Source organism: Colletotrichum godetiae, assembly GCF_030913485.1.
Source record: "Colletotrichum godetiae strain CBS 193.32 chromosome Unknown BDP55scaffold_86, whole genome shotgun sequence".
In the NCBI taxonomy this organism is placed as follows: domain Eukaryota; kingdom Fungi; phylum Ascomycota; class Sordariomycetes; order Glomerellales; family Glomerellaceae; genus Colletotrichum; species Colletotrichum godetiae.
The window spans coordinates 117,189-140,482 of record NW_026851334.1 but is presented as its reverse complement, the minus strand read 5'-3'; the positions used below and the strand labels follow the sequence as shown (position 1 = coordinate 140,482).

Sequence of the window (23,294 nt, the reverse complement as noted above, 5' to 3'; positions counted from 1 at the left end):
CATGTGAATTCATAATTCATTGGTCATACGATTCTTCACTATAACGAGAAGGGAGTCTTTCGAATTGGAAAGATGTGAAAAAATTGTTTGCCTATGCTCCAGTCTTTGAAGTAGGAGTCCTCGACCTATCGGTCGTCACAGAGTGTATGCTACCTTTTGAGGAACTTCCCCTGTTCCACATCTGGAACTCCCTAGCTATGTCGTCGAGCCCGGTATCGACTGGCGATAATGAAAGTTCCGTTGATGGATCGTCTGAAATTTTACTGAACTTGTCCCTCCTATAAGTCGGTTGGTATTCTTCGAAAGGCGTTGCATCCGTCGTTTTCTTTGGCTTTCTCCTAGCCAAAAACCGCAATAGTGGCCGAAGCGCAGGAAGGCTTGCACACAGAATTGCACAAGAGACTTCAACGAGAGACCAATTGATAACATCTACGTTGTCCCAGGTAACATCAGATGTGACCGAAAGATGGACCAGATATTTCAACCGGACCATGCTAGTAACGCATCCACTGAGGTACCAATGAAATGGTTAGTCGATTCTTTCGAAGAGTCCTGGGGGCTGGTTACGTACAATGACCCTAGCCCAAATATCAAACTGAGCCATATTTTCTTCTTGGTACTAAGCTGCAGTCGAAGAAGCTCAGGAATTGGGAGGGCAAGAATAGCAATGTCCTCAATGACGCTGAACACTGCGCCGGAGTAACCAATCGCTGCAATATTCATGCACTTTCGAGATGGATCATCAAGATCCCAGGTCGACGTGATGGGTGTACATTCGAAAATGACAAGGAAGAGAAATATTGCCGCGTGCAGAATCAAAAATAATATGAAGAGCTGGGTCGTAAGGTAGAACCATCGAGAAGAGAAAAATATTCGCGAGAAAAAGAGGAGCAGTGAGACCTTTGCCAGGATCTGGGCCAAGATATAAAGTTGTTCGCCGATGTAGAACATCTGTATGAGCCTTGTGCTTGCCCAAGGTTCGACATGCCAGTAGTGCAAGCCAAATCCTAGGCTGGTTCCCGCAATCTGAATGCCTGTTATCGCAGCGAGAAGTATCTAGCATTATTTCGTTAATCTTCGACCCTCGCACGCAGCCTGCTCAATCGTCAATGTCCGTACATACCGTGGCCGCCATAATCATCCAGTCATCCCACCAAAGTCGATGGTCGACTAAGTACCGCGAAACGCATCGAAGTCCGACAACAGTGAACGCGATTATGGATAGGGCTATTGCCACTGCTCTTGCTTCTTCTCTTCTTGATGGCTTTGGGAAAGTGACACAAAGGTCTGTCTCAACTTGAGCAGCACCTATAACGACATCAATCATCTTTGTGCCCACATACGGATGGTGTTACACGTATCCTTACGCTTTTGGTCCTCGAATGAACACTTGAGCCGAACACACGACGACAAGTCTGCTTGAAGTTCAATGTCTGTACAAAGACAGTTGGCGATAGTAGAAACAGAATCCAACTTACAGCCCCCATGCTGGAGACCAGTAAGAAGACAAGGGAGCTGCGAAGATGAGAGAGCTTGTCAGTTATTACACCTCGACTCTAATTCAGGCCCCGAAAATTAAGGTAGAAATAGATCAGGAAATCAAGTTGGAGTTACTCACTGCGCAGGATGGAATCTGTGATACAAGGCTGTTTAAAGTAGTTTCCGCGCCCCATACGGACGTGAGACAGGGCGAAAGAAAGAGCAAGAAAATGCAATGGTTCGTTCGCCTCATGTTCGCGGATTCATTCCACATGGAATGGAAGACCTTGCGAAACGTGGATTTGAAAGGTAAACGCAGATGGAGGAGGATGGGAGTACAATGTGCCTACCCAAGTGCAAAGGGCATTTTTCTGTACATAAACAGTGAATGAAAATTGGTAGGATGCACTAAGAAGGGATTGTGGTGTATGGCGTCCCTCTGAAACGCCGTGCCGGCTGCTAGTGTCTAAGCATCTCTGCACTATTGAGCACTAAATTTGCGCCATAAGACACCAGCTCGCGAGGCCACAGCCATTTCCGTGTGATGTAGCATATTCATCAGGATAAGAAAAGGGGTTGGCCATGCTATCTAATGGAGGACATCGCGTCAAACACGTTGCCGGTGTCGAGGCAATGTACGGCAATTGCGTCAAACGCGTCGCTTGCGCGCTCTACCACAGTCCATATCCACATTAAGGTGAAAGTCAGTTGGGGCCGTGGTGGCTACACCTACCTTACGTAAGTTGGCAGAAAACCCCTTGATTTAGACAGTCATGCTTATGTTGAAAGTCTGGATAGATGCATTACCCTTCCCGTGTTCAGCTTGGTGATGCTAAATTGGCATCGACCGTTGTCCTACTAACCTACCCACTTTGCAGCGCAATTTACCCAGCGAGGGAGAATAACTACGCCGATGGCCTCGTCTGTCTACTTACCATGGCGCTTGTGTCACACAACTTCCCTCTCGCCTAATTTTTCTTAGCATCTATTATTAATAAATAAATAAGCCTACCACCAAATTACTAACAGCCAAAAACTCTTTACCTCCCCTTACCAGAGCCCGCATCCGCAATAACCTCATAACCGCCGTCAGGTACCGGACTAATATTAGCCGACTAAGCCGACCCTAAATCAGGCTCCAGGATACCTCCAGAGCCAAACCCTACCTTAAGAACTAAGCGACGCTATAACGCTAAAGCACAGCCGACCCGGCCTAGCCTAACGGGAAGCCAGCTTAATACCACTACCAACGCCCTTACCTCGGCCAAAAGGCCCGTAGCCTCTACCATATCTACTCTAAACGGATCTACTATAAAGTCCGTTTTAATAGCCCTTATAAAAAAAGCTAGATAATATAAAATACGGAAAGACGTCTTTTTAACTATTATACAGTCCATCGATAATATTATCACTAACTTTAACGGTTCTAAAAAATAAATCATAAAAAAAGCCATTACCTATATTATTTAAACCCTCAAAAGACTAATCAATTATAAAATAAGCCTAATAACGGCCCGGAATTAAATAGCTATCATCGTACCAATAATAAATAATACCATTACAATAACCCAGAACGGCTAGAGCTACTAAAGCTCTACCCGCCCAAAGGCCACACTCCCCACTAAAAATCAGCCACAAATACAGCTAAAAAAGGACCTTTATATCTTTACCCATATCCCAGAAAAAAGCTTAACGGCCACTTAAAAAATCGTACCGTTTACTATATAATAAATTATTTATAAGGCCGTTAGCCTAAAACTAGCGGACCTTCCCTATATCTATTATATTAATATAGATTACTCTCTAAAACTATAAAATAAGCAAATATAGGAAAGACTATTTATAAATAAAGTAAAGCTAGTAAAATACCTCAGCGCCCACTAGGTCAAAACGCCTATTAAATAATATACTTATATTATACTACAATACTTAATAAAACTATATAATATTAATAAGGACGTCCTAGACCTAGCCACACTCATTAAAAATAAAGTCTTCGCATAAATAAAATAAAAGCCTATCTTTACTCAACCGTCCTACCTTAAACCTAACCCAGTCACAAACAAAATATCTTAACTTATATTATTTACATTAAAAATTACGCCCTTCAGACTCTTTAACTAAAGCGGTAAATCTCTACCCGTTAAAAAATAAAGGACGCTTATCCAATATAACCCTAACTACTAAGGCTACTACTCTAACCGGTTCTATAAACAACGACCGATCTATAATAACTATAAAAAACCTTCTAATTTACATAAAACAGGACCCTATATAGCTAGGCCCTAATATACTAACTACTACGGCCCTTTCTAAGCTAACTATATAAACTACCTAGCAAGGCCCTCGGCCATAAATAGCATTATCTCCCTTCCCGATTAAAAAGAGCAAGCTTAGATCCGGAAAGCCGGCTAAAAAACATCGGATACTCTATATAAAACTACTTAATCCGATAATAACTAGGAGGCAGCAAACGTCCCTACCTCCACTAACTAAAACTAGCAACCCGGCACTAAACGCACATATATAAAAACGTCCTCTATAAGCTCGATCGTTTACCTTAGTAATAGAAGTACTAATAGTAGTAATATAAATAAAAATAAGATAAATAAAAGCAAGAGTAAAGACTCCCCTAATAATACCTCTATCGACCGTCCTATACTACCTATACCAAATAAGAGCCAACGGGTAATATAAAAGCCAAACTATAACGTTACAAATACCTATACTTACCTTAAACTTAATTTAAAAATATAAGCCAAAAGCGGTAACCCTACGGATACTACATATTATATAAAGTAATATTAAAAAAATCTCCCCGGCGTATACAGCTTTCTTATAGCTTTATTAAGAAGCTTAAATAGATATAGTCCTTATCTAAGAACCCTAAACGGGCTAGAAAAATAGAAACGTATAATTAAATACGTACCTAGGTTTCGACTCTTTCGTCTTAATTAACTTTTAAGATAATAAAAGAACTAGACTAAAAGTATTAACTTATATATATAAAGGGATAAGGATGACGGTAAAGTAATAAAAGCCTATCTATACAAGAGACATACTATAGCTAATAATTAATAAAACAACGACTATTATTAACGTATATAGATAACCCCATAACCCCTATAGCCGCATAATAAGGATATTATTAGAACTTAAACCCCTAAAGCAAGCTTTAATCGTAAATGACTTTAACGTATATCACTATTCTTAAAAGCCCGGGACGAAGAACGGGAACTAGGGAGATAATATTATAGGCTAGGTAAATGGCTATAATCTCTCTTTTATTAATAAAGTTAAAGTAATAACCTAGGATTATGGATATGTCCTAGACCTAGCTTTCTTTAATATCCCTTTTATATACGCATAGGTCAGCTTATAGTTATACCTGGGAGCTAACTATAAGGCCATTATAGCCGTTATACTATTATTTAAACGCCTAATATTATAGGGAGAGGGCCACCTATAACTACGGCTATTATTAATACCTAACTTAGCGCTGCCTCGGTTAAAAGACTTAATTAAAGGGGGGCTAGCTATAATACCTAATTTAGGAGATTAACCTATTCTAATAAACCTAGACGGGTAAGTAAATCATATCGTTAAGCTCTTCTCCTAAGCTATTAAAGCGGTCAGTAAAAAGAAAGGAAAATAAAGAAAAAGCGTAGCTTAATAAATAGAGGAATATATAAAGGCCTATAGAACGTACCGTACTATTTATAACCTACAAACTTAGAAGATAGAATAGAATATAAATCCTTTTTTAATAAAAAAGCGGAAAGTATTCTTAAGTATTATAAAAAAGGCTAAGCGAGTATATTAAGCCGGAAAGATTAATAGAGTCGCTTTAGACTAAGACCTCTATTAAGTTATAGGTTAGTAAAAGGCGAGCCTACTAACTAGAGCACCCCTATTAATTATAGATAATTAAATAATCGAGGATATTAATAAAAAAGCCTAAGCGCTCTAAAAAACCCTTCTTAATAAGTTTAATATGGAAAATAACGTACTAAGTGACCCGTTTAATATACCCGTCGTTCTAAAGCGAGTAATTATTTAATAAGATAATATTAGTAAAAAAGAAGTGAAAATAGCTACTTTAATAAAAATAACGACCCCTAATATAGACAGGATCATTATATGCCTCCTCTAGGCCTGCTAGGGCGTTATTTTAGAGCCAGTTAGGCAGCTATTCTAGTCTTATATATAGGCCGGCTACTTTCTTCTATCTTTCTATAGAGCTAAGGTGGTTATAATCTAAAAGGCCGGTAAGGATACTTTTAAGTCCGGGTCCTAGCGTCCAATCGCACTCCTCTCATACCTAGGCAAGGGACTTAAGAGACTAATAGTTAAAAAGATAGCGTCCCTGGCGATTATTAAATATATTATCAGTCCGTAATAGATCGGAGCCTTATAAGGTAAATTAACTATCGATCTGATAACCTACCTTACCTATAATATCGAAACGGCCCTCTTAAAAAGGCTCACGGCAATACTTTTAATTATAAATATAAAAAAGGCATTTAACTCTATTCTTTAGAACCGGCTCGTTATTAAACTATATTAATAAGGATAGCCATACAGCTTAATTAAACTTATCTTTAGCTTCTATTACATCCGTATTACTAGAGTCTAACTAGAAAAAAGTATAACGGAATACTTTCTTTTATTATATAGGTTACTATAAAGGTCGCCTTTATTTCTTATCGTCTTTCTACTCTATATCGTAAAAATACTTAAAAACGACCCGGACGCACGATTTAGGTATATAAATAACATCGCTACTCTAGCCATAAGCCCCTTCCTAGAAAATAACGTTACAATACTTAACCAAAGTATAACCGGTATTTTTAAATAGGGTTTAGAAAATAAGGTCTCTTTTAACCCGAGTAAATATAAGGTCATTTATTTTATTAAGAAGTACGGCTAGCTAGCAAAGCTACTAGAGGTTAGGGCAGGGGATTTAGTAGTTAAGGCCTTAATAAAACCTATACACTAGCTAGATATCTAATTCGATAAAAGACTATCCTTCTAATACCACGTTAATATAAGAGTAGCTATAGCAAAAAAGGCAGCTTAATACCTAAAATAACTTATAAACATAAAGAGAGGATTACTAATAGCCACTATATAAAAAGCTATCGTCTCCTATATACTACTAATCGCGCTTTTTAGCGCTAAAATATAGTACGTAGGTATTATAAAGCCGGCTTTAAAATACCAAGTAAAAATAAATATAAATCCGCCTCTCTAAAGAAGACCCATTAATATAGGCCAAAAGGGGCTTATATAAAAGATTAATAGCATTATTATAATAACAGTAAGGGCCGTTCTACTTATTTAAAAGATAACGCCAACTAGTAGCCTCCTCTAAAATACCGGCTTACCGTTAGCTAAAATCGCTCTAAAAAGTATCCGCTTATAGGCCATAGTCCAACTATAAAAAATCGATTACTAATACCCGCTAATTATATAGCTCTCCTAATAAGGATAGTAACAAATAAAATTATAATAGATAGCTAAACTTCTATTAAAATATAGAAGACTAATATTCCTTTAATCACAGTATCTACTAAGCTTATAGGATTAAATAATAATTTAATATAAAAAAAAGGTTATAAAAGATTTTAAGCACTAGTTAAAAATAATACCAGAAAGCTATATAATCGTTTTTTTAAACGGCTCTAAGGCGATAAATAAAGCCGTAGGGTATAACTTTATTATCTACTAAGACTCTAAACATATAGTATAAAGGTATAGCCAATTCGGACTGATAAAAGTATTTAACGCCGAAGTTAAAAGAATATAAGCCGGCCTTAAAAGGGCTCTACTTACTAATCGCGGTTATTTAATTTATATATATATCAATAATACTAATATTATATAAAATATTTATAATAAGGCGCTAGACTCGTTACAAGAGGCGTTCCTCAAAATCCAAAAAGCAGCTAGGATTTTTAATATATAAACGTACTAGTCTCTAGGACACTAAGGTATTAAAAGAAATAAGGCCGTAGACCGGCTAGCTAAAGAAGGAATAACACTACCAGTATAGATAGATTAAATAATAATACTAATAAATATTAAGCGGCTTATAAAGGAAAAACTATAAGGCTACTATAGGAGATAATAATATAAAAAGTAAAGGCCGCAGTATACGGACTTAAGGCTTAAGGTAGCTCTATCTAGCCCTCCTAAACTAGCCTTACCGTAGGCTATACTATATTACCTACTAGCAGTATAATCAGGTCACGGGGACTTCAAATAATATTATTAATATTTTAACCATAACGACGCTCTAATAATATACTCTTATAGAGAGGTAAAAGACATAAACTACCTAATCTATTATTAATTAACGCTAGTAAAGAGGCAACGGTAGCTGACCCTTTACTCTTATAATATACCCGAGCCCATAGGCCCTATAGGATCTCTTAAGGCCTACTTTAAAAAATTAATTACCGACCTATAAAACTTTAAGGCCTTTCTCTATATAACGGACTTCTTTTAAAAGATCTATCTATAATAATAGTATCTATACCTATATAAATATAAATACGGACTATAAAAAACCTCCCGATTCTAAAGGACGATTTAAAAAAGAATAAAACTAGGGTACTAGCAGGAACCAGGGATAGATAGAACGCATAATAGCCATAAAGCATGATTTAGAGGACGATATAAAAAGATAACGTACTATAGAGTAGGTAGCCTTAGCTCACGGCCCTCTACACCATATACCCTTCGGGAGGTCTGCGGTAAGGGCTCTAGCCCGGCCGCCACGGCGTTAAATACAATAACAATAATAACAACATGGCGCTTGTGTCCGGCACCTCATCTCCCGTGTGGTATGATGCATCCTACTCGACACTCGCCCTGGGAGTAGATTTCTGACAAGCTAATTCACAGCTCCTGAGGAACTTGGTTGCGTTCCCTGCTCTTACTGAAAAACAAAAATAAAATAAAAAACAGATAGCCCCGTTGAGTTTGTCACTTGGATTGCGGGCAAATGAGAGGCAGGACAGCAGAAGAATCCGGCCGGCTTTAGATGTGATGGAAACGTGCTACGAAGAACAATACCGTTTGAGCTTAGGGTCGAAGGGATGAGAAGGGTATTGGATAAATATCGATTAGTCATATATTTTCAAGACTTCGATCCTTTGAATTCGGCCTCAAAACCTACCTTAGCTTTTGTTCTACCCCTACCCTACCAGAGTGCTTATACATGTTATTGGGAAGCTCCTTACGCTAGAAAACCTAGCGTCCCAAATCTTGCGTTTGTTCAGTCTTCAATTCTGTTAGAAGTAGAGACTAATAGTCCGAATATGGTGCGATTATCGTTGCTGTTGGTTGTTACCATTCTAGTCATTGCTGCTAGCTATCCCATTACCTTGGGAAAGGCCTAAGGGCTTATCTGGGCTTGTCTGGAGCCATGGAGCGGTCGATCATGTTCGCCATCCGGAAAACTGAAGAGCGTTGGTTCATTATCTTTCAAGTGAGCATCTTCATTCATATTTCAACAATGTGAGTGCGTGCTTCAATCATGTTAGTCACTTGACTGACTCTGCTCGTGACAGAAATTGATAATTGCATTACATTAGTCAATCAAATCTGATTAATCTCTTCCCTCGCTTCATCGTTCAAGATGGTAGAGTTATGAATCCCCTGGACATGACGTCCTGGATTCCTTTGAGCCAGACATTCGCCATTTTAACGTATCCTCCATCATTTGGATGCCTCGTGTCAGCAAGATCATCGAGAGTTGGGGCATCTGCGCTGCGCATATCAACCATCGCAAACTTGGCGCCGGATTGCTGGAGCTGTGTTGCTAAGGTTGCGTACTGGTCGTTGATTTTGACTCGGCATGCGTCTTGTTCAGGGACTTTGTTGGCAAGAATTGATGTAAGAATCACAGTAGCTCCGGGACTCTGTTGGTAAATCTTGTTGATCATGGTTGTGACATTGGCTCCTGCGTCCGGTACCTCTCCACCTTTGTTGCAATTGTTCGTGCCAGCGTCGACTAATACGAGGTTTGGTTTGAGCATAGGAACGGCCAGGTCGGCCGAGGCAGCGATCTGGTCGATTTTGAAGCCACCTGTTGCCTCGACGGCATTGTCGGGGAAGTTGCCATTAGCCCTTGTGCCGACGTAGGTGGCATTCATGCCTTTAGAGACGAGTAAGTCCTGCAAGTCTTTGCGATAACTATTTCCAGTTGAAGATCCAGTGCCGAATGTCACGGAGGCACCCAGCGCCATTATCCGCAGTGGCACGGTCGGCCCTGGCTCTTGTCGTCGAATATTTGGAGCTGCCATCGCGCCGGCAATGCAAATGGTCATAAGGAAAGAGGGATGCATCTCTAGACTCCAATTCTATTGATTAGGCGAAAGAAGACGTTGAGTTGGAAATATCAAGCAAATGAGGTCAGAGTTGATAGAACATTACATTTGAGTTTCGAGGCCAGGGCCACGCCTATTATACCTGAAAGTTCCCTGGGTGGAAACTTGGGGTTCGGACGCTCATGCACCCAAGGGTATTTGCGCTGATGTCTGATACTCGCACGGAACCGGAAGCCGTTTCACTCCCGGCTGGCTTGCAACACAGACTTTGTGTTTGCATACTTACTTCTTTTACGGTTGGTTGTCTTTATGACAATCGACCTAATTCTCCTCATTGTTGATATTAAATACGATTCTAGCACTCTGGTAGGTAAAATGCTCGTTTATAAGTTTTCGAGATCGACAGCGTGATGCCTCGGCGATAAGGTGGCCAATTGCCCAAGATGGCTATTGTACATTCAAATGGAGGATGGTGATACTTGCCTTGACTCTGTTTTAGGCAGCAAAGGCAGAGTCATAATGTGCAAAATGCTTTCGCATGTTCAAGGGAATGAACGTTGCAGCAGGGTTGAAGCCATTCCGATGTGAAGCAGGCCTCAAACAAGCTTTTAGCGTCCGGAAGAGAACACGATTGGCTACAATGGTCCAAACTCCGCTAGGATATTTTGTCTGTGCAATCGTAGCCGGTAAAAGATTGAGATGAATATCAGATGGCAGCCTTGGCATTCGTAGTAGCTCTAGGTTGGATTGCTGGGTTGACTAAGATTTTAGTAGGTCCGGCCGTTTACTGGCAATGTTAGATTTTTGCGATGTGTGGATCTCAGTATCGTCAGCACTTACAGGTAGGTTTTCTCTTATCCTGAGAAAACTCCCAAAAACTTAGAGAGTCCAGTCAATTTGAAGGCTTCACAGCACAGTATCCTCAACTGTATCTCCAGGGTGCAAAGGCAAAAAGAGGATTCCCACGTGTTTGCATTCCAACCATCCTTACTATTGTAGCATCTTCCACTTGCTATCGAACACTTTATTTTGAGATAAGCCTGGAGATCTCAAAGCCAATTACTTCAACGAGATGATGCCAATGGTATGTCGGAATATGGCGATAACGCAGACAGCAATTTGAATCCGAAGCGGCAAAGGCAGCGCAACTTGCGGTCAAGGCCCGATGCCGCCTAGTGAGCCGAGCGGTCTTCTCTAAGCGCTAGCGGGGACTTGCAAGTTGCACCCACGGCCAAATCCCGAAAGCGCGTCACAGACTCGGTCCACGGGTACGGTTCACGGCAATATTCTTACTCGCTGGTCACTCAGTGCAACACTGCCACGGTGGAGGACGTGTGCCACTATCCTTGACTCCGCAAGATGTCAAGGTGGGAAAAGTTGCGCCATTTCGGCTTGGATTATCGTGTGCGCTGCTGCTCCGGTCTACCCCGCGCTCTCCGCATCGGGGACTGCCCGCTATTACTACGCAAACCAAGCTTAAAGTCCAGGGGTTGAGGGCATTTCGGTGGAGAAGTGGAAATGTTTCCCCGGAGAATTCCCGGCTTTTTCGTCTGGTGACCCCACCGGTGGTCTTCCGAGTTGACCATTGGCTTGCCGCCGTGTTGGCTCATTTCTCATTACCTATACCAGCACGATCATACACACAAAGTTGGCTGATGATGACCGCTGTTACTTTCCGGATAAAGTCGAGTCAGGAATCCACATTCTGCGGGTGCCCATCGCATCTTGATAATAGGACCGATTGACCGTTACCCATCTCGGGCTCTGCCTCACCGACGATGACGTTTCCGGCGCAATTTGTATGGTATCACTCAATCAGGATACCTAAGTCCAATATCTCAACTCGGTGTCTGCTTGGTTCGCAGTCGCTATATTAAACTCCTTTCCAGTGACTACATTCCCGGTTTCTCGTGGCACTTCAGCAGTCTCTTGTATTGCCTGTCGATATCTCAACGTTGCAGATCAGCTTCGTGGTCAACGAGAAAATGAAGGTTACGGGGGTTTCTCTCGCTGTTGCCCTTGCCAGCTCTTCAGCTGCGGGACAGTCAAACAGCACTGCGCCATCTGAAGTGCCATACTACGGAAGAAGTCCACCGGTGTACCCATCTCGTAGGTTTTCGAGCTTCATTGGTTGAGTCCAAACCATCTAACATGAAGCAGCTATCGGCAATGGCTCCAGCAACGCTGGATGGGCCGCCGCTTATCGCCACGCAAGGGCCTTGGTCTCTCAGCTCACCGTCGAAGAGAAGGCAAACATCACTCGTGGGTGGACTGGCACATGTGTAGGGAACTCCGGCGAGGTTCCTCGGCTCGGAATCCCAGCACTGTGCTTTGCTGATGCACCCGACGGAATTCGCGGTCAAGAATTCGTTTCTGCCTTCCCAGCTGGAATCCATGTTGCCGCTACCTTCGACAAAGCCCTCCTGTACAAGTATGGTAAGGCGCTAGGTGACGAGTACTATGGGAAGGGTATCAACGTCGCTCTCGGTCCGGCCGCTGGACCTCTTGGAAGGGTTGCTCGTGGTGGCCGCAACTGGGAGGGTTTGTCGAGCGATCCATACCTTGCAGGTGTTGGCATGGGCGCGATTACCCGTGGTATCCAGAATGCCGGTGTCATCGCCACTGCCAAACATTGGCTTTTGAACGAGCAAGAGTATCGCCGTCGAGTATCCGACCTGGGCGAGGCAATCAGTTCGAACGTCGACGACCGAGCACTTCATGAACTTTACGTCTGGCCCTTCATGAACTCTCTCAAAGAGGGTGCCGCTTCCGTTATGTGCTCATACCAAAGATCCAATCACTCTTACGGCTGCCAAAACTCCAAACTCTTAAATGGTATTCTGAAGACTGAGCTCGGCTTCGAAGGTTTTGTTGTTAGCGATTGGGAAGGCCAGATGGGCGGTGTTGCCTCAGCCAACGCTGGCTTGGATCTTGTGATGCCGGATGACGGTTTCTGGGGAGACAAGCTGATCGAGGCTGTCAACAATGGTTCTGTAACAGAGGCTCGACTCTCTGACATGGCCACAAGAATTCTCGCTGGCTATCACTTCCTTCACCAAGAGCACGCTTTCCCTGGTCCGGCTGTGCACTCTAATCTTCAAAAGGCTTACCCCGTCGATGTTCAAGACGACCATGCTTCTTTGATCCGCCAAATCGGAGCGGCTGGCACAGTCTTGGTGAAGAACATCAACCATACGCTTCCGCTTGATAATCCCAAGTTCCTGTCTATCTATGGCTACGACGCAACAGTCAAGGCCATCCCCTGGCAAAACCCCACTCGCTATGGTGGCGGTTACGAAGTTAACTTTGGCTGGGAAACATTCAACGGGACACTGATCACCGGTGGTGGCTCTGGCGGCAGTACTCCTCCATACGTGGTATCGCCGTTCCAGGCAATCCAGGAGCGAATCTCCAAGAATCGAGGCATTCTCCGATGGGACTTCTACTCTGAGAACCCCTCCCCACCCTACGTCAACTCCGAAGCCTGCCTAGTATTCATCAACGCTTATGCCTCTGAGAGCTTTGATCGCCTAAGCCTCACAGACGAATTTAGCGACAACCTCGTCCAGAACGTAGCCGCAAATTGCTCAAACACTGTGGTCGTGATTCACTCAACTGGTAAGTGGAATAAATAAAGACATTTCATGGGACCCTTTCAAAAGCTAATGGATCTCAGGCATCCGCACTGTTGATGCTTGGATCGAGCACCCCAACGTCACTGCTGTTCTTTTTGCCGGACTGCCTGGCCAGGAGAGCGGTCACAGTCTTGTGGATGTATTGTGGGGTGACATCAATCCCTCTGGCAAGCTGCCTTTTACTGTCGCTCGGCAGGAGTCGGATTATGGGAGCCATCTCAATTCGAGTGCCTCAGATGACTTCTTCCCTGACAGTGACTTCACTGAAGGCCTTTACATCGATTACCGCTATTTCGATGCACACAACATCACTCCTCGCTACGAGTTTGGCTATGGGCTCTCATACACCACTTTCAGCTTTGCTGATTTGTCTGTCGCGCTCACGGCAGACGCTGATACATCAGAATATCCCGACCCTGGTGTGCCAATTGTGCAGGGAGGCCATCCATCACTGTGGGAAAACGTCGCAGTCGCAAGAGTATCTGTCACTAATACCGGCGATCTGGGTGGAGCGGAGGTTGCGCAACTATACATTGGAGTTCCGGGCGACGACACACCCATTCGACAGCTTCGAGGCTTTTCCCGTGTCTTCCTCTCTCGTGGACAGACACAGTCGGTCGCATTTGAACTCACAAGACGTGATCTGAGCATTTGGGATGTCGAAGCTCAGCAGTGGCGTTTACGTCGGGGAACTTACACAGTATGGTCTGGGCCATCGAGCAGAAATCTCGTTCTGCAAGATACTATTGAAATTCAGTAGCGTACAGTCGTCAGTTCTCGGGAGAGAGTTGACAAATATTGAATGACATTTAATATGAAACTGCATCATTGCCAATTTCTTTCTACCCTCACTTTGCCGTTGAGAAAGTAGATATGTCAGATTCACCCCTTAGATGCTGACAGGTACAGTGCAACATGATAACCCGAAAGGACGAAGCGTAGTTGAGGAGCCACATGCATGTCTCGTCGCGTGCATAACATCGACGCCACGCCACATGACAAGGACAAATTACTAGTCACCATGCGCTGACTAAGGTCGACTCGTTTATTTACTTTTCTACCTCTCAATCCTCTTGTCTTTCTCTTGTTTCTCTCACGAGTCACGACGAGGCACTGCAACTGCCCTGCAGCATTCTTATACACATCCCGCCTCACCATGGCTTCCGAGTCATCTCAGATCAACCTCGATGCGGGGATCGTATATGAATATCATCGAATGCATATGGCTGTCAGTCCTGCTAGTGCCATTTTTTGCCTTTGCAGTCTCGACACACGCGTAGCTACACGCGCAGCACAGCTTTTTCTCGACGGATACGGAGATTATCTTATTTACTCGGGCGGATCAGGGAAGCTCACGGCGAATCGATTCACGCAACCAGAAGCCGAAGTGTTTGCAGGCATTGCAAAGAATTTGGGGGTCCCGGCCAATAAGATTATCGTCGAGCCAAATTCCAGCAATACCGGCGAGAATGTTCGGTTCACCCACGCCCTTTTGAGAGAATTAGGGCTAGATGCCACGAGTTTCGTGCTAGTCCAGAAGCCATACATGGAAAGAAGAACATTCGCGACCTTCCGAAAACAATGGCCAGACCCCAAAACAGTGTTCACTGTAACAAGCCCTCAACTGGAGTTTGCCCAGTATTCGAATAAGGAAAATCCCAGAGACTTGGTTATTGAAATCATGGTGGGAGACTTGATGAGAATTCGAGAGTACCCGGCAAAGGGATATCAAGTTGAGCAAGAAATTCCTCCCGAGGTTTGGGAGGCAAACCAAAGGCTTATACAAGCTGGGTACGACGGGCATTTGCCTTGATTCATATCTCAAGTTACTATTAGGATCTTGTAATTACTTTCTATTGCGAGCCTGAATAGAAGCATTTTACTGCCAGGTATTTGACATTGTAGCATTGTTGATATTAAATGCTGGACATTACTTTCCCCAAAGTTTCTCTTTCAGTCCTCATCTGGGCTTCCAAAGTCTTCCATCGCCTGTGATGCAATAGTATCATCAACAAGCACTCTTACGGCAAGCATCGCCATACCCTTGGCGCATGTAAGAGCCGCCTTGTGAGCTTCGTCAGTTGCAGCAGCAGCCGCGAATTTGGGATTGTGGCCTGCCACATCTGGCGAGGTGGGGATGACGAAGGCGCCATGGAAGCTAGGCACATGATACGAAACGTTTCCCATATCCGTCGATGCGTTGAATGGCTTTGCCTGATGAAGCTGGATTGTCTGCCCGATTGCCGCCATGTCTTCCACATATGCCTTGCAGAGTGTGTTGTTAGCTCGTAGGTTCATGTACGTCGGCGCTCTGTAGGAGCCGTATTAGTGAAGTCGCAAAAGTAGTAGCGGCCATGATATTTACACAATGTAGTTCATCTCGCAGCCCGTCGCTGCTGCGCCTGCTTCCAGGCATGCCTTGACTCTCTTCAACAGTGCATCAGCTCGCTTGATCGTTGGGCTGCGAACATTCCAATTCATACGGGTATAGTCCGTGATGACGTTGGGAACGGTGCCACCGACTTCGATTACACCATGAACTCTTTCGTCTGACTGGATTTGCTGCCTTAAGAGAGCCACGTTGCTGTAGGCCGCTACAGCTGCATCCAATGCGTTCAGCCCTTTCCATGGCTCACCTGCTGCGTGAGCTGGCTTCCCACGAAATTCAATGCGGAACTTGTGGCTTGCAATGAGCTTGAAGCCTGCCAGTCCCGAGGAACCATCTCCGCTGCCGCCCTGGTGAGCTGCAGTTGGGTGTGCCATAATGGCAGCTGCGATATCCTTGGGTGGATCGAAGGCGCCAGCATCAATGAGCTTCGCTTTACCGCCACCCCCTTCTTCGGCTGGGGTACCGAGGATGCGTAGGCGGCCAGGAATTTTCAAGTCGACGAGTGCGCGAGCAGCTCCCAGAAATGCCGCAATTGAGGACGTTGCAATCAAGTTGTGTCCGCAGGCATGGCCAATGTCTGGCAGAGCATCGTATTCAGCGCAAACAACGACTTGGCGGCCGCCGGTGCCTATTTCGGCCTCGAAGCTCGTTTCGAGGCCATAGGTTTGCCTTTTCACAGTGAACCCTTGCTTTTCTAAATAAGTTGTGATTGTATCGTGAGCAAAGAACTCCTTGTATGCTGTTTCTGGGTTTGCGTGTAGTTGTTTGTTGATGTTGTCGTGAAGAGAAGAGTCCAGGTCATCGAGGTGTGTGTTGATGATCTTGCGGGCCTCTTCGAAGTCAAAAGCCACTTGCACTGGTTCGAGAACAGGGTTGGCGTTCTGTTGCTCCCCAGCAGCATTAGCGGTGACCGGGATCTGGATGATGGACATGGCGACCAAATCCGAAGCGTAAATGCCTTACGCGCAGCGGAACAATTAACAAGGAGCACCAAAGCTGAGTGAAATGAAGCTCGGGATAGTGTAGAGTCTTCGATAAATGTAGAATACAATAATCTTCAAAGTCATTGACCACTCGTTGACTATGAGCAGACATATTATTTAGGTCTGCCTCCAACACATGTTTCCGTCATTACATTTGCCGGTGCGGACTGCGGAGAGCTTGCGCCTCGCAGCTGCGACGGGGGTGCCATCAAATCCATCGGCAATCGGTGCTTTCAGCCAGCCGACCAACAGACCCTGACGTCGCGGTCTCCAGACGTTTTCCAGATAGGCACGGATTACGGAAGATAGCCGATGGTCGGCAATTTTGGAAGATTTTCATTCGACAAGCACTCGGCCGCTATTAACCACACGTTATTGCTAATAGCTGAGTTCGTCACCTCGCTTTCAATCCAACAGCCAGCTTTTCTTATCGTCCCTTTCTCCTGCTGATATTGTGAAATACTCGTTCCATTTCCGTACTCCTCGTCGGCTAATTTGACTCTTCATGAGTTCCGACGGGAACGCGCATCCAACGCATCTCAGTCATATCATCCACAGTTCCCACTCGAACTGTCCTTTGTTCCCCAGGCGCGTCAACGAAGTGTGCTCTTCAATTGGAAATCCGGTGAAACACCCCAGCCCTCAACCTCCACTCAGGTGCTTCCGCTGGAATTCTATACTCGCCGATACAGCCGACCTCGATTCAATTGGTAAGACGACTACCAATGAGCGCTTCTCCCTCCGAAGTCGATGGGAGCTCACCCGGCAGCACAAGCTCAGTATCAGCCGACAGTCTCCCCAGTATTGCCGATGAACGGCCCTCCCTCGACGCGGCCGAATTTGTCGGTACAACCGCGTCCGCGGCGGCCGTGGCGGCGCGCACGGGCGAGGGTCGGAGTGGACCACGTTCGAGAAACGGGTGTTGGACTTGCCGCACAAAGAAGGTGAAATGTGATGAGCAGCGGCCAAATTGTCATCGTTGCACACGCCTGCGACTTCTTTGCGACTATGCACCTCGCGTCAAACTTACAAAGAGGGGCAAAACACGCAAAGACCGGCTCTTCTCGTCTCACCCCGTCGCGTCCATGTCGACTTCTTCGTCGGCTGGAAGAAACGGAACGTCGCTCAGCTTGCCGACATGGGTGCAGACAGTGTCTCAGCTCGACCAGTCGAAGGCTCTATCTCTGTTTAATCCGTTAGCTCCGGCTATGGGGGCTTGTTCACTTGATCTTTCGTCGGCTGATCATGAGGCAATCCGGTACTTTCGCACGTCCTTCGCCAAGCAGAACCACACTAAGAACCCGGACTACTCACTGTATTCCATTATGTTCGACATCGCCCAGACCGATCCTATGGTCATGCATGTGGTGCTTGCCCTTGGCGGCCGGGAGCTGGAATTCCGGCGCAACAAGAATGCAGAAGAGGCACGTGGCCCAAAGACACCGATTCAACATTATTCTTCCGCACTTAGAATGATGGCCGACACCATCGGAGGCGAGGATAACGGTCAGCTGGATCTGGACGCAGTCTGTACTGGACTGTATCTCATGCTTCTCTACGAACAAAAGTATGGAGATGGGAAGTGTCAGGGCTTGTCCAATCATCTTGTCGGCGCAAGCTTGATATTACAACACCGCTTCAAGGATTTACTCCTCCAGTTACCGGCTCCCTCACCGGAGGCGAATCGGAAAAGTTTAGCCCTCACGAGGCGAGGACAAGATGCGAGCGGTTCCCGCCTTTCGCTTTACTCAGCAAGAATGCTTGTTTGGATCGCGCTACACGATGCCGCCGCCGCATCATACGGCCTTGGCGGGCAACTCAATTGCGCTCTGCACAAAATCATGAGTGCCCTCGATGGCCAAGTTGGCAGTGGGATATCCAGCCCCTTTCAGCCGCTTGACGCCTTCGAGAGATTGCACCGTTTCTCCAATCCACTGTACCGGAGTATGTGGGCTGATTCGTACCCCCAGGCAGAGCTTCTCGACGACGTAGAGAATCGGAATGTTTACGCTCTTCTAGGAGCATGCGGCCAGTTGCGCTTCATGATTGCCCAGCTTGCTAATCTCATACATGAAGATGATGCTTCGCAACAACAGCGCGTCATGGCTGTCGACATGACCATTCAACAAGTGGGCTGGAAATTCACCGAACTACTGGAGGTTGCAGCAGAGCTTTCCATCAGTACGGATAACTCACATCGGCTGGTAGCCAACATTCGCGGCATCGTGCCTCACTATCATGCCGTCGTTCTCGAATTCCTCCGTTTGACGCGGTTTGATGCAACACCAATGCTCTCGGCTCGGCAACGAAGCGCTTTACGGGAGATCATGAATTTAGCTTTCCAGGCCTTCAAGCATGAAGGCGATGAGGCCATGACACGTATCGCGTGGCCACTTTTCATGGTTGCTCTGGAGACAGACGACTTGCTACACCGCGAATGGGTTATCAGCCGTTTCCAGGCTATGAGTCGATTTAGTAAGAACCTCGACCGGGCCCATTTCTTTCTCAAGGACATCATAGAGATGCAGAACAGTCTTGCGAGACGGGTAGACGTCCGCGAACGATTCCAATCCGGTGAAGTGGGCCTCTTCGTTATCTGAGCCACCAGCATCAGTTCGGTATATGCCCGGTCGGTCTCCCTAAGCAGGCTGATCCACCGTCTCCGCCACGATAATCATGATCCTCTGAAGGCAGAGTCCGGCATGTTTCCCCGCATTGTTGAAGGATGACATGGGCCGGCACGGCGGACAGGTGGATCGGCTAATGTCTCCCCCCCAAGCTACGTCGGCTATCAACTATAGCTATCAGTGACAAGTTGATCAGCCACTTGCCAAATGCATCGTGTTGGAACACGACTTCTGGGCAACGAGCTCTTGTTCCCGTGATGGCTCTACTATCAACCCCACAGTACCTACGCATGTGGGCGATACCGATACCTTTTGTATGGTTCTTGACCGAGGCCGGACATCCATGGATGTGGATTGGTTTGCGCCAATCATATTTAAGCTTGAACAGCTTGGAACAACAGGTGAAGACGGCACATATATAGCATCGACCTCATCCGCTTATCGAAGTCGCAGTCTCACTCAAGTCCAAGCAGGCTCGCATCAAAACTTATCCCTGCAATTTGTGTATTTCCTTTCACAATCCGCAATTGGTTCATCCTAATTTACCCTCCAATATGTCAGAGAAGGATGGCAAGCCTTATCTTGGCATCGGTCCAGCCGATGAGACCTTGAAAGATATTGGTGAAGGCACAACCTCGATCCGGGGTCTAGCCCACAACGAAAACAGGAGGATATTGCGAAGGATCGACATGTGGTAAGGAATCCTGTGGCAATCTCTACCCTGGTGATACGTCTACTAAGGTCAAGCCATAGTCTTCTACCAGTAATGGCCATGTCGTACCTTTTTCAGTTCCTTGACAAGTCAGCTCTTAGCTACACGGCCATCATGGGCCTGCGGGCTGACTTGCATCTAACTGGCTCCGAATACTCATGGGCAAGTAGTATTTACTACTTCGGTTATCTCATTGCTTCGTACCCTGCAGGAGTCATGATGGTTCGAGTTCCTGTCGGTAAGATGATTGCCGTCTCGGTGTAAGCACTTTTTGCCTGAGCAACAATACTGGGAGATGTGACTAACCGGCAAAGCCTTGTTTGGGGCATTGTTCTCATGTTCACTGCGCTTTGCTCCAATGCTGGCGGTTTACTGGCAAACCGAATCATTCTAGGGATTTCTGAGGCCGCTATTGCGCCAGGTCTCAGCATCGTCATCTCCATGTGGTACAAACGCTCAGAACAACCGCTGCGACATGGCGCCTGGTTCCTTGGCAATACTGTTGCCGGTATTTTCGGTGGAGTTGCTGCTTACGCTATTGGCCATGTCGATAGCATAGCCCCATGGAAGGCATGCACTCCACCTCCAATTCGCCGCCGAATGAGTTGCTAACTCTTGCAAGCATAGGCCGTATTTCTTATCTTTGGCGGAATCACTACAGCCTGGTCCTTTGCTATCTTTTTCCTCTTGCCTGACACACCAATGAAGGCTCGATTTCTTAGCGAAGCTGATCGAATCAAAGCGATTGAACGGGTTGAGGAAAACCTGACGGGGATCAAAAGTGATACGTTCAAGTGGTATCAGTGCGTTGAGGCCTTGACTGATATCAAGGCTTGGCTTCTCTTTGGCATCCAAATCAGCGCCCAGATTGCTAATGGTGGCGTCCACGGGTTCGGGTCCATCGTAATCAAGGGAATGGGCTTCAGTACTCTCAACACCCTCCTTGTACAGATGCTGGGGTCCGTCTTCCAGCTCGTATTCGTCTTCATGGCCACGGGAGGAAGCACTTACTTCCGCAACAGCCGCACCTATTGGATGGCATTGAACCTCGCAATCTCAATTGCTGGTGCTGCCATGGTTCGCCAGATAGAATCGGAACTCAAGTGGGCACGGTTTATGGGGTACTGCCTCACGATCGCGTACAGTGCCAACTTTCCCATGATCCTGTCCATGTCCTCTGGCAACTTTGGCGGATTTACCAAGAAAACTACAGTGAATGCAATGGTATGTACGGCATTTCACGCTCCGTGGATTCGAAACTGATTCGATTCCAACAGATATTCATTGCCTATTGTGCCGGTAACATCATCGGTCCGCAACTCTTCTTTGAGTGGGAAGCACCTTCTTACAGCTCCGGTTTCTTGGCCATGTTGATATGCTACAGTCTTGGAGTCTTGATGTGCTTCATTCTTCGTTACTATCTAATATGGGAAAACAAGCGACGCGACTGCATTGGAGAGGAACTTGACACGGGTGTTGGAAACGACGTGTCCCTGAATCTGCTTGATAAAACGGACAAGGAAATCCCCCAGTTCAGATACGTCTACTAATGTTGTGGCATGTAGGTGCCTAGGGGTAGATTAGGTCCCAGAACTGCTGATCGTTCCGAAGCTTTTTGGGTATTTTCGGAATCTACTGATGGTCAAACATTTCCTGAGCCAAGCATCATGTGCAGACTCTGTGCAATTTTTGCGGCCATGGAGAGTCCACTGGCAAGACCTTCACTCCAGCTCCCATACAAGCGGCTCCTCGTCTCTCAACGCGCGCCATTTGTTGGTCGCTCTCATGACATCCTCGCAACCCTTGAGCAGAAAGCTCCATTTCTCGACAAACTTCTCCGTGACCTCCCACCCATCAGGATGCCAAGGGTCTGACCAAGCAATGATACCTGGTTGATCAAGACATACATCGCCTTCTTGACATCCCACCAGATCAGTACAAAGGTCATGCTGGCTATACTGATCACGGAACTTAATAGCATTATCGCGCATGCCACCCGACGGGAATATATCAATCCAACATTCGTGAGGGGTTGAGCTTTGTGTGAGAGTAGGCATCAAAGTCTCTGGCACTTGACATGGTGTCGGAAATAGTGGTGTTTTGTGAAGGTCTGGTGTGCATGGGCTGGTGAGCAGAGATGTGAGAGATAGAATGTGAATGTTGGTAATAGTTGCCCTGAAGACGTTGTAGTAGACCAGCGGGATGAGGTGATCCTTATACAGAGGGAACCATGTAGTGGGATTCTGGAAGTAAGGCGGAACACGCTTCGTTGAGTGCGACATGCCATTATTATGGTGACGGGTAGGTCGCTGTATCTGTGCACGAATCACAACCCCCTCGGCAGCGACACGTTGATGTGTACGGATCTCACCTCCGTCAGAGCGAGGCCTTGGACAGCGACACGCTTCAGATGAGGGCTGCGTCGGTGGGTCCCAATGTATGAAATCTAGACTTGTTCCCGAGCTCAGAATGGGCCGCGAGTCTTTGTGAGAAGAACCATGTGACCTATCAGCCGTTGATGCTTTCGTCTGCTCATTTTGATACAATTCGAGGGCCTTTCGCTTCCCTGTGAGCCGCGTAAGCTTTGTCTCGGTAGTACTGAGTCTAGTTGGGGCTCTTCATACTGTAAGCTCTGACGTTGAGGCGATTCTGTCTTTTGCGTCTTTCAGCTCGATCCCGAAGACCAGACCAATCATCGTCACGGCAATGTGCTTCCGAGGAATGAAGCATGGAAGCCGAGATAAGGACTCGTGGTTCCGCCTCCAGAGCGTGCATTGCTGAACGGATCAAGATGGAGAGGCTGACGCGGCGTCGGAGTCGAAGCCGAGTCAGTGGTTTTTGGCGAAAGAAAAATCGCGACTATTGATCAAGGCAATCTATGGAGATAGAATATAAATTTGAGTGAAGCACGTTGATGGAGATACCAGACGAATTTTCTTTTGGACCCCGCCATGCCCGCCTAGGCTGCGTCAACTTCCAAAGGGAGTGTTTGCTCATTCATCCTCTGGGGCTGCGCTTCTGCAATGGGCTTACAACGCTTTCCCTCTTCCGGACGAACGTTAGCCTGAGATGATCAAGACCAATGACTGACAGTGCTTTTCTATGTGGAGTCTTTTTGTCGTGATCGTGGATG

At 45.9% G+C, this 23,294-nt stretch overlaps 8 protein-coding genes across 8 annotated transcripts; 4 read left to right on the top strand and 4 right to left on the bottom strand.

Annotated features, from left to right (window-relative positions):
- Positions 1-91: 91 nt before the first annotated feature.
- Positions 92-1,732, bottom strand: BDP55DRAFT_566665 (uncharacterized protein; the record flags this gene model as incomplete). Its single annotated transcript, XM_060570528.1, has 5 exons — positions 92-509; positions 572-1,056; positions 1,124-1,308; positions 1,368-1,488; positions 1,619-1,732. 5 exons carry the CDS (start codon positions 1,730-1,732, stop codon positions 92-94), a joined length of 1,323 nt encoding a protein of 440 aa, XP_060422483.1.
- A 7,387-nt stretch (positions 1,733-9,119) lies between these two features.
- BDP55DRAFT_623218 (GDSL-like Lipase/Acylhydrolase) lies at positions 9,120-9,791 on the bottom strand (the record flags this gene model as incomplete). Its single annotated transcript, XM_060571381.1, has 1 exon — positions 9,120-9,791. The coding sequence occupies one exon, from the start codon at positions 9,789-9,791 to the stop codon at positions 9,120-9,122; it is 672 nt and encodes a 223-aa protein (XP_060422482.1).
- A 1,597-nt stretch (positions 9,792-11,388) lies between these two features.
- Positions 11,389-14,258, top strand: BDP55DRAFT_595466 (glycosyl hydrolase family 3 N terminal domain-containing protein). Its single transcript, XM_060570982.1, has 3 exons — positions 11,389-11,924; positions 11,976-13,433; positions 13,492-14,258. Exons 1-3 carry the CDS (start codon positions 11,801-11,803, stop codon positions 14,208-14,210), a joined length of 2,301 nt encoding a protein of 766 aa, XP_060422481.1. The 5' UTR covers positions 11,389-11,800; the 3' UTR covers positions 14,211-14,258.
- Positions 14,259-14,480: 222 nt separating this feature from the next.
- On the top strand, positions 14,481-15,335 carry BDP55DRAFT_684839 (DUF218 domain-containing protein). Its single transcript, XM_060576423.1, has one exon. It carries the CDS (start codon positions 14,607-14,609, stop codon positions 15,261-15,263), a length of 657 nt encoding a protein of 218 aa, XP_060422480.1. The 5' UTR covers positions 14,481-14,606; the 3' UTR covers positions 15,264-15,335.
- BDP55DRAFT_684837 (metal-dependent amidase/aminoacylase/carboxypeptidase) lies at positions 15,336-16,982 on the bottom strand. The gene is made up of 2 exons (XM_060576422.1): positions 15,816-16,982; positions 15,336-15,761 (listed from the first exon to the last, which is right to left on the bottom strand). Exons 1-2 carry the CDS (start codon positions 16,769-16,771, stop codon positions 15,404-15,406), a joined length of 1,314 nt encoding a protein of 437 aa, XP_060422479.1. The 5' UTR covers positions 16,772-16,982; the 3' UTR covers positions 15,336-15,403.
- A 385-nt stretch (positions 16,983-17,367) lies between these two features.
- Positions 17,368-19,594, top strand: BDP55DRAFT_421682 (uncharacterized protein). Its single transcript, XM_060567458.1, has one exon. It carries the CDS (start codon positions 17,548-17,550, stop codon positions 19,420-19,422), a length of 1,875 nt encoding a protein of 624 aa, XP_060422478.1. The 5' UTR covers positions 17,368-17,547; the 3' UTR covers positions 19,423-19,594.
- Positions 19,595-20,003: 409 nt separating this feature from the next.
- BDP55DRAFT_698841 (major facilitator superfamily domain-containing protein) lies at positions 20,004-21,711 on the top strand (the record flags this gene model as incomplete). Its single annotated transcript, XM_060577829.1, has 5 exons — positions 20,004-20,143; positions 20,203-20,421; positions 20,476-20,707; positions 20,789-21,385; positions 21,439-21,711. The coding sequence occupies 5 exons, from the start codon at positions 20,004-20,006 to the stop codon at positions 21,709-21,711; spliced, it is 1,461 nt and encodes a 486-aa protein (XP_060422477.1).
- Positions 21,712-21,882: 171 nt separating this feature from the next.
- On the bottom strand, positions 21,883-22,891 carry BDP55DRAFT_698840 (uncharacterized protein; the record flags this gene model as incomplete). Its single annotated transcript, XM_060577828.1, has 2 exons — positions 21,883-22,727; positions 22,786-22,891. The coding sequence occupies 2 exons, from the start codon at positions 22,889-22,891 to the stop codon at positions 21,883-21,885; spliced, it is 951 nt and encodes a 316-aa protein (XP_060422476.1).
- Between the last annotated feature and the right edge of the window lie 403 nt (positions 22,892-23,294).

What these genes read in the sequence shown, in the direction of transcription:
- BDP55DRAFT_595466 (XM_060570982.1), top strand. Translation starts at nt 11,801, where the DNA reads ATGAAGGTTACGGGGGTTTCTCTCGCTGTTGCCCTTGCCAGCTCTTCA. An exon ending in TCCACCGGTGTACCCATCTC is followed by an intron (nt 11,925 to 11,975) that starts GTAGGTTTTCGA and finishes AACATGAAGCAG; the next exon opens with CTATCGGCAATGGCTCCAGC. An exon ending in GGTCGTGATTCACTCAACTG is followed by an intron (nt 13,434 to 13,491) that starts GTAAGTGGAATA and finishes AATGGATCTCAG; the next exon opens with GCATCCGCACTGTTGATGCT.
- BDP55DRAFT_684839 (XM_060576423.1), top strand. Translation starts at nt 14,607, where the DNA reads ATGGCTTCCGAGTCATCTCAGATCAACCTCGATGCGGGGATCGTATAT.
- BDP55DRAFT_684837 (XM_060576422.1), bottom strand. Translation starts at nt 16,771, where the DNA reads ATGTCCATCATCCAGATCCCGGTCACCGCTAATGCTGCTGGGGAGCAA. An exon ending in TGCGAGATGAACTACATTGT is followed by an intron (nt 15,762 to 15,815) that starts GTAAATATCATG and finishes CGGCTCCTACAG; the next exon opens with AGCGCCGACGTACATGAACC.
- BDP55DRAFT_421682 (XM_060567458.1), top strand. Translation starts at nt 17,548, where the DNA reads ATGAGCGCTTCTCCCTCCGAAGTCGATGGGAGCTCACCCGGCAGCACA.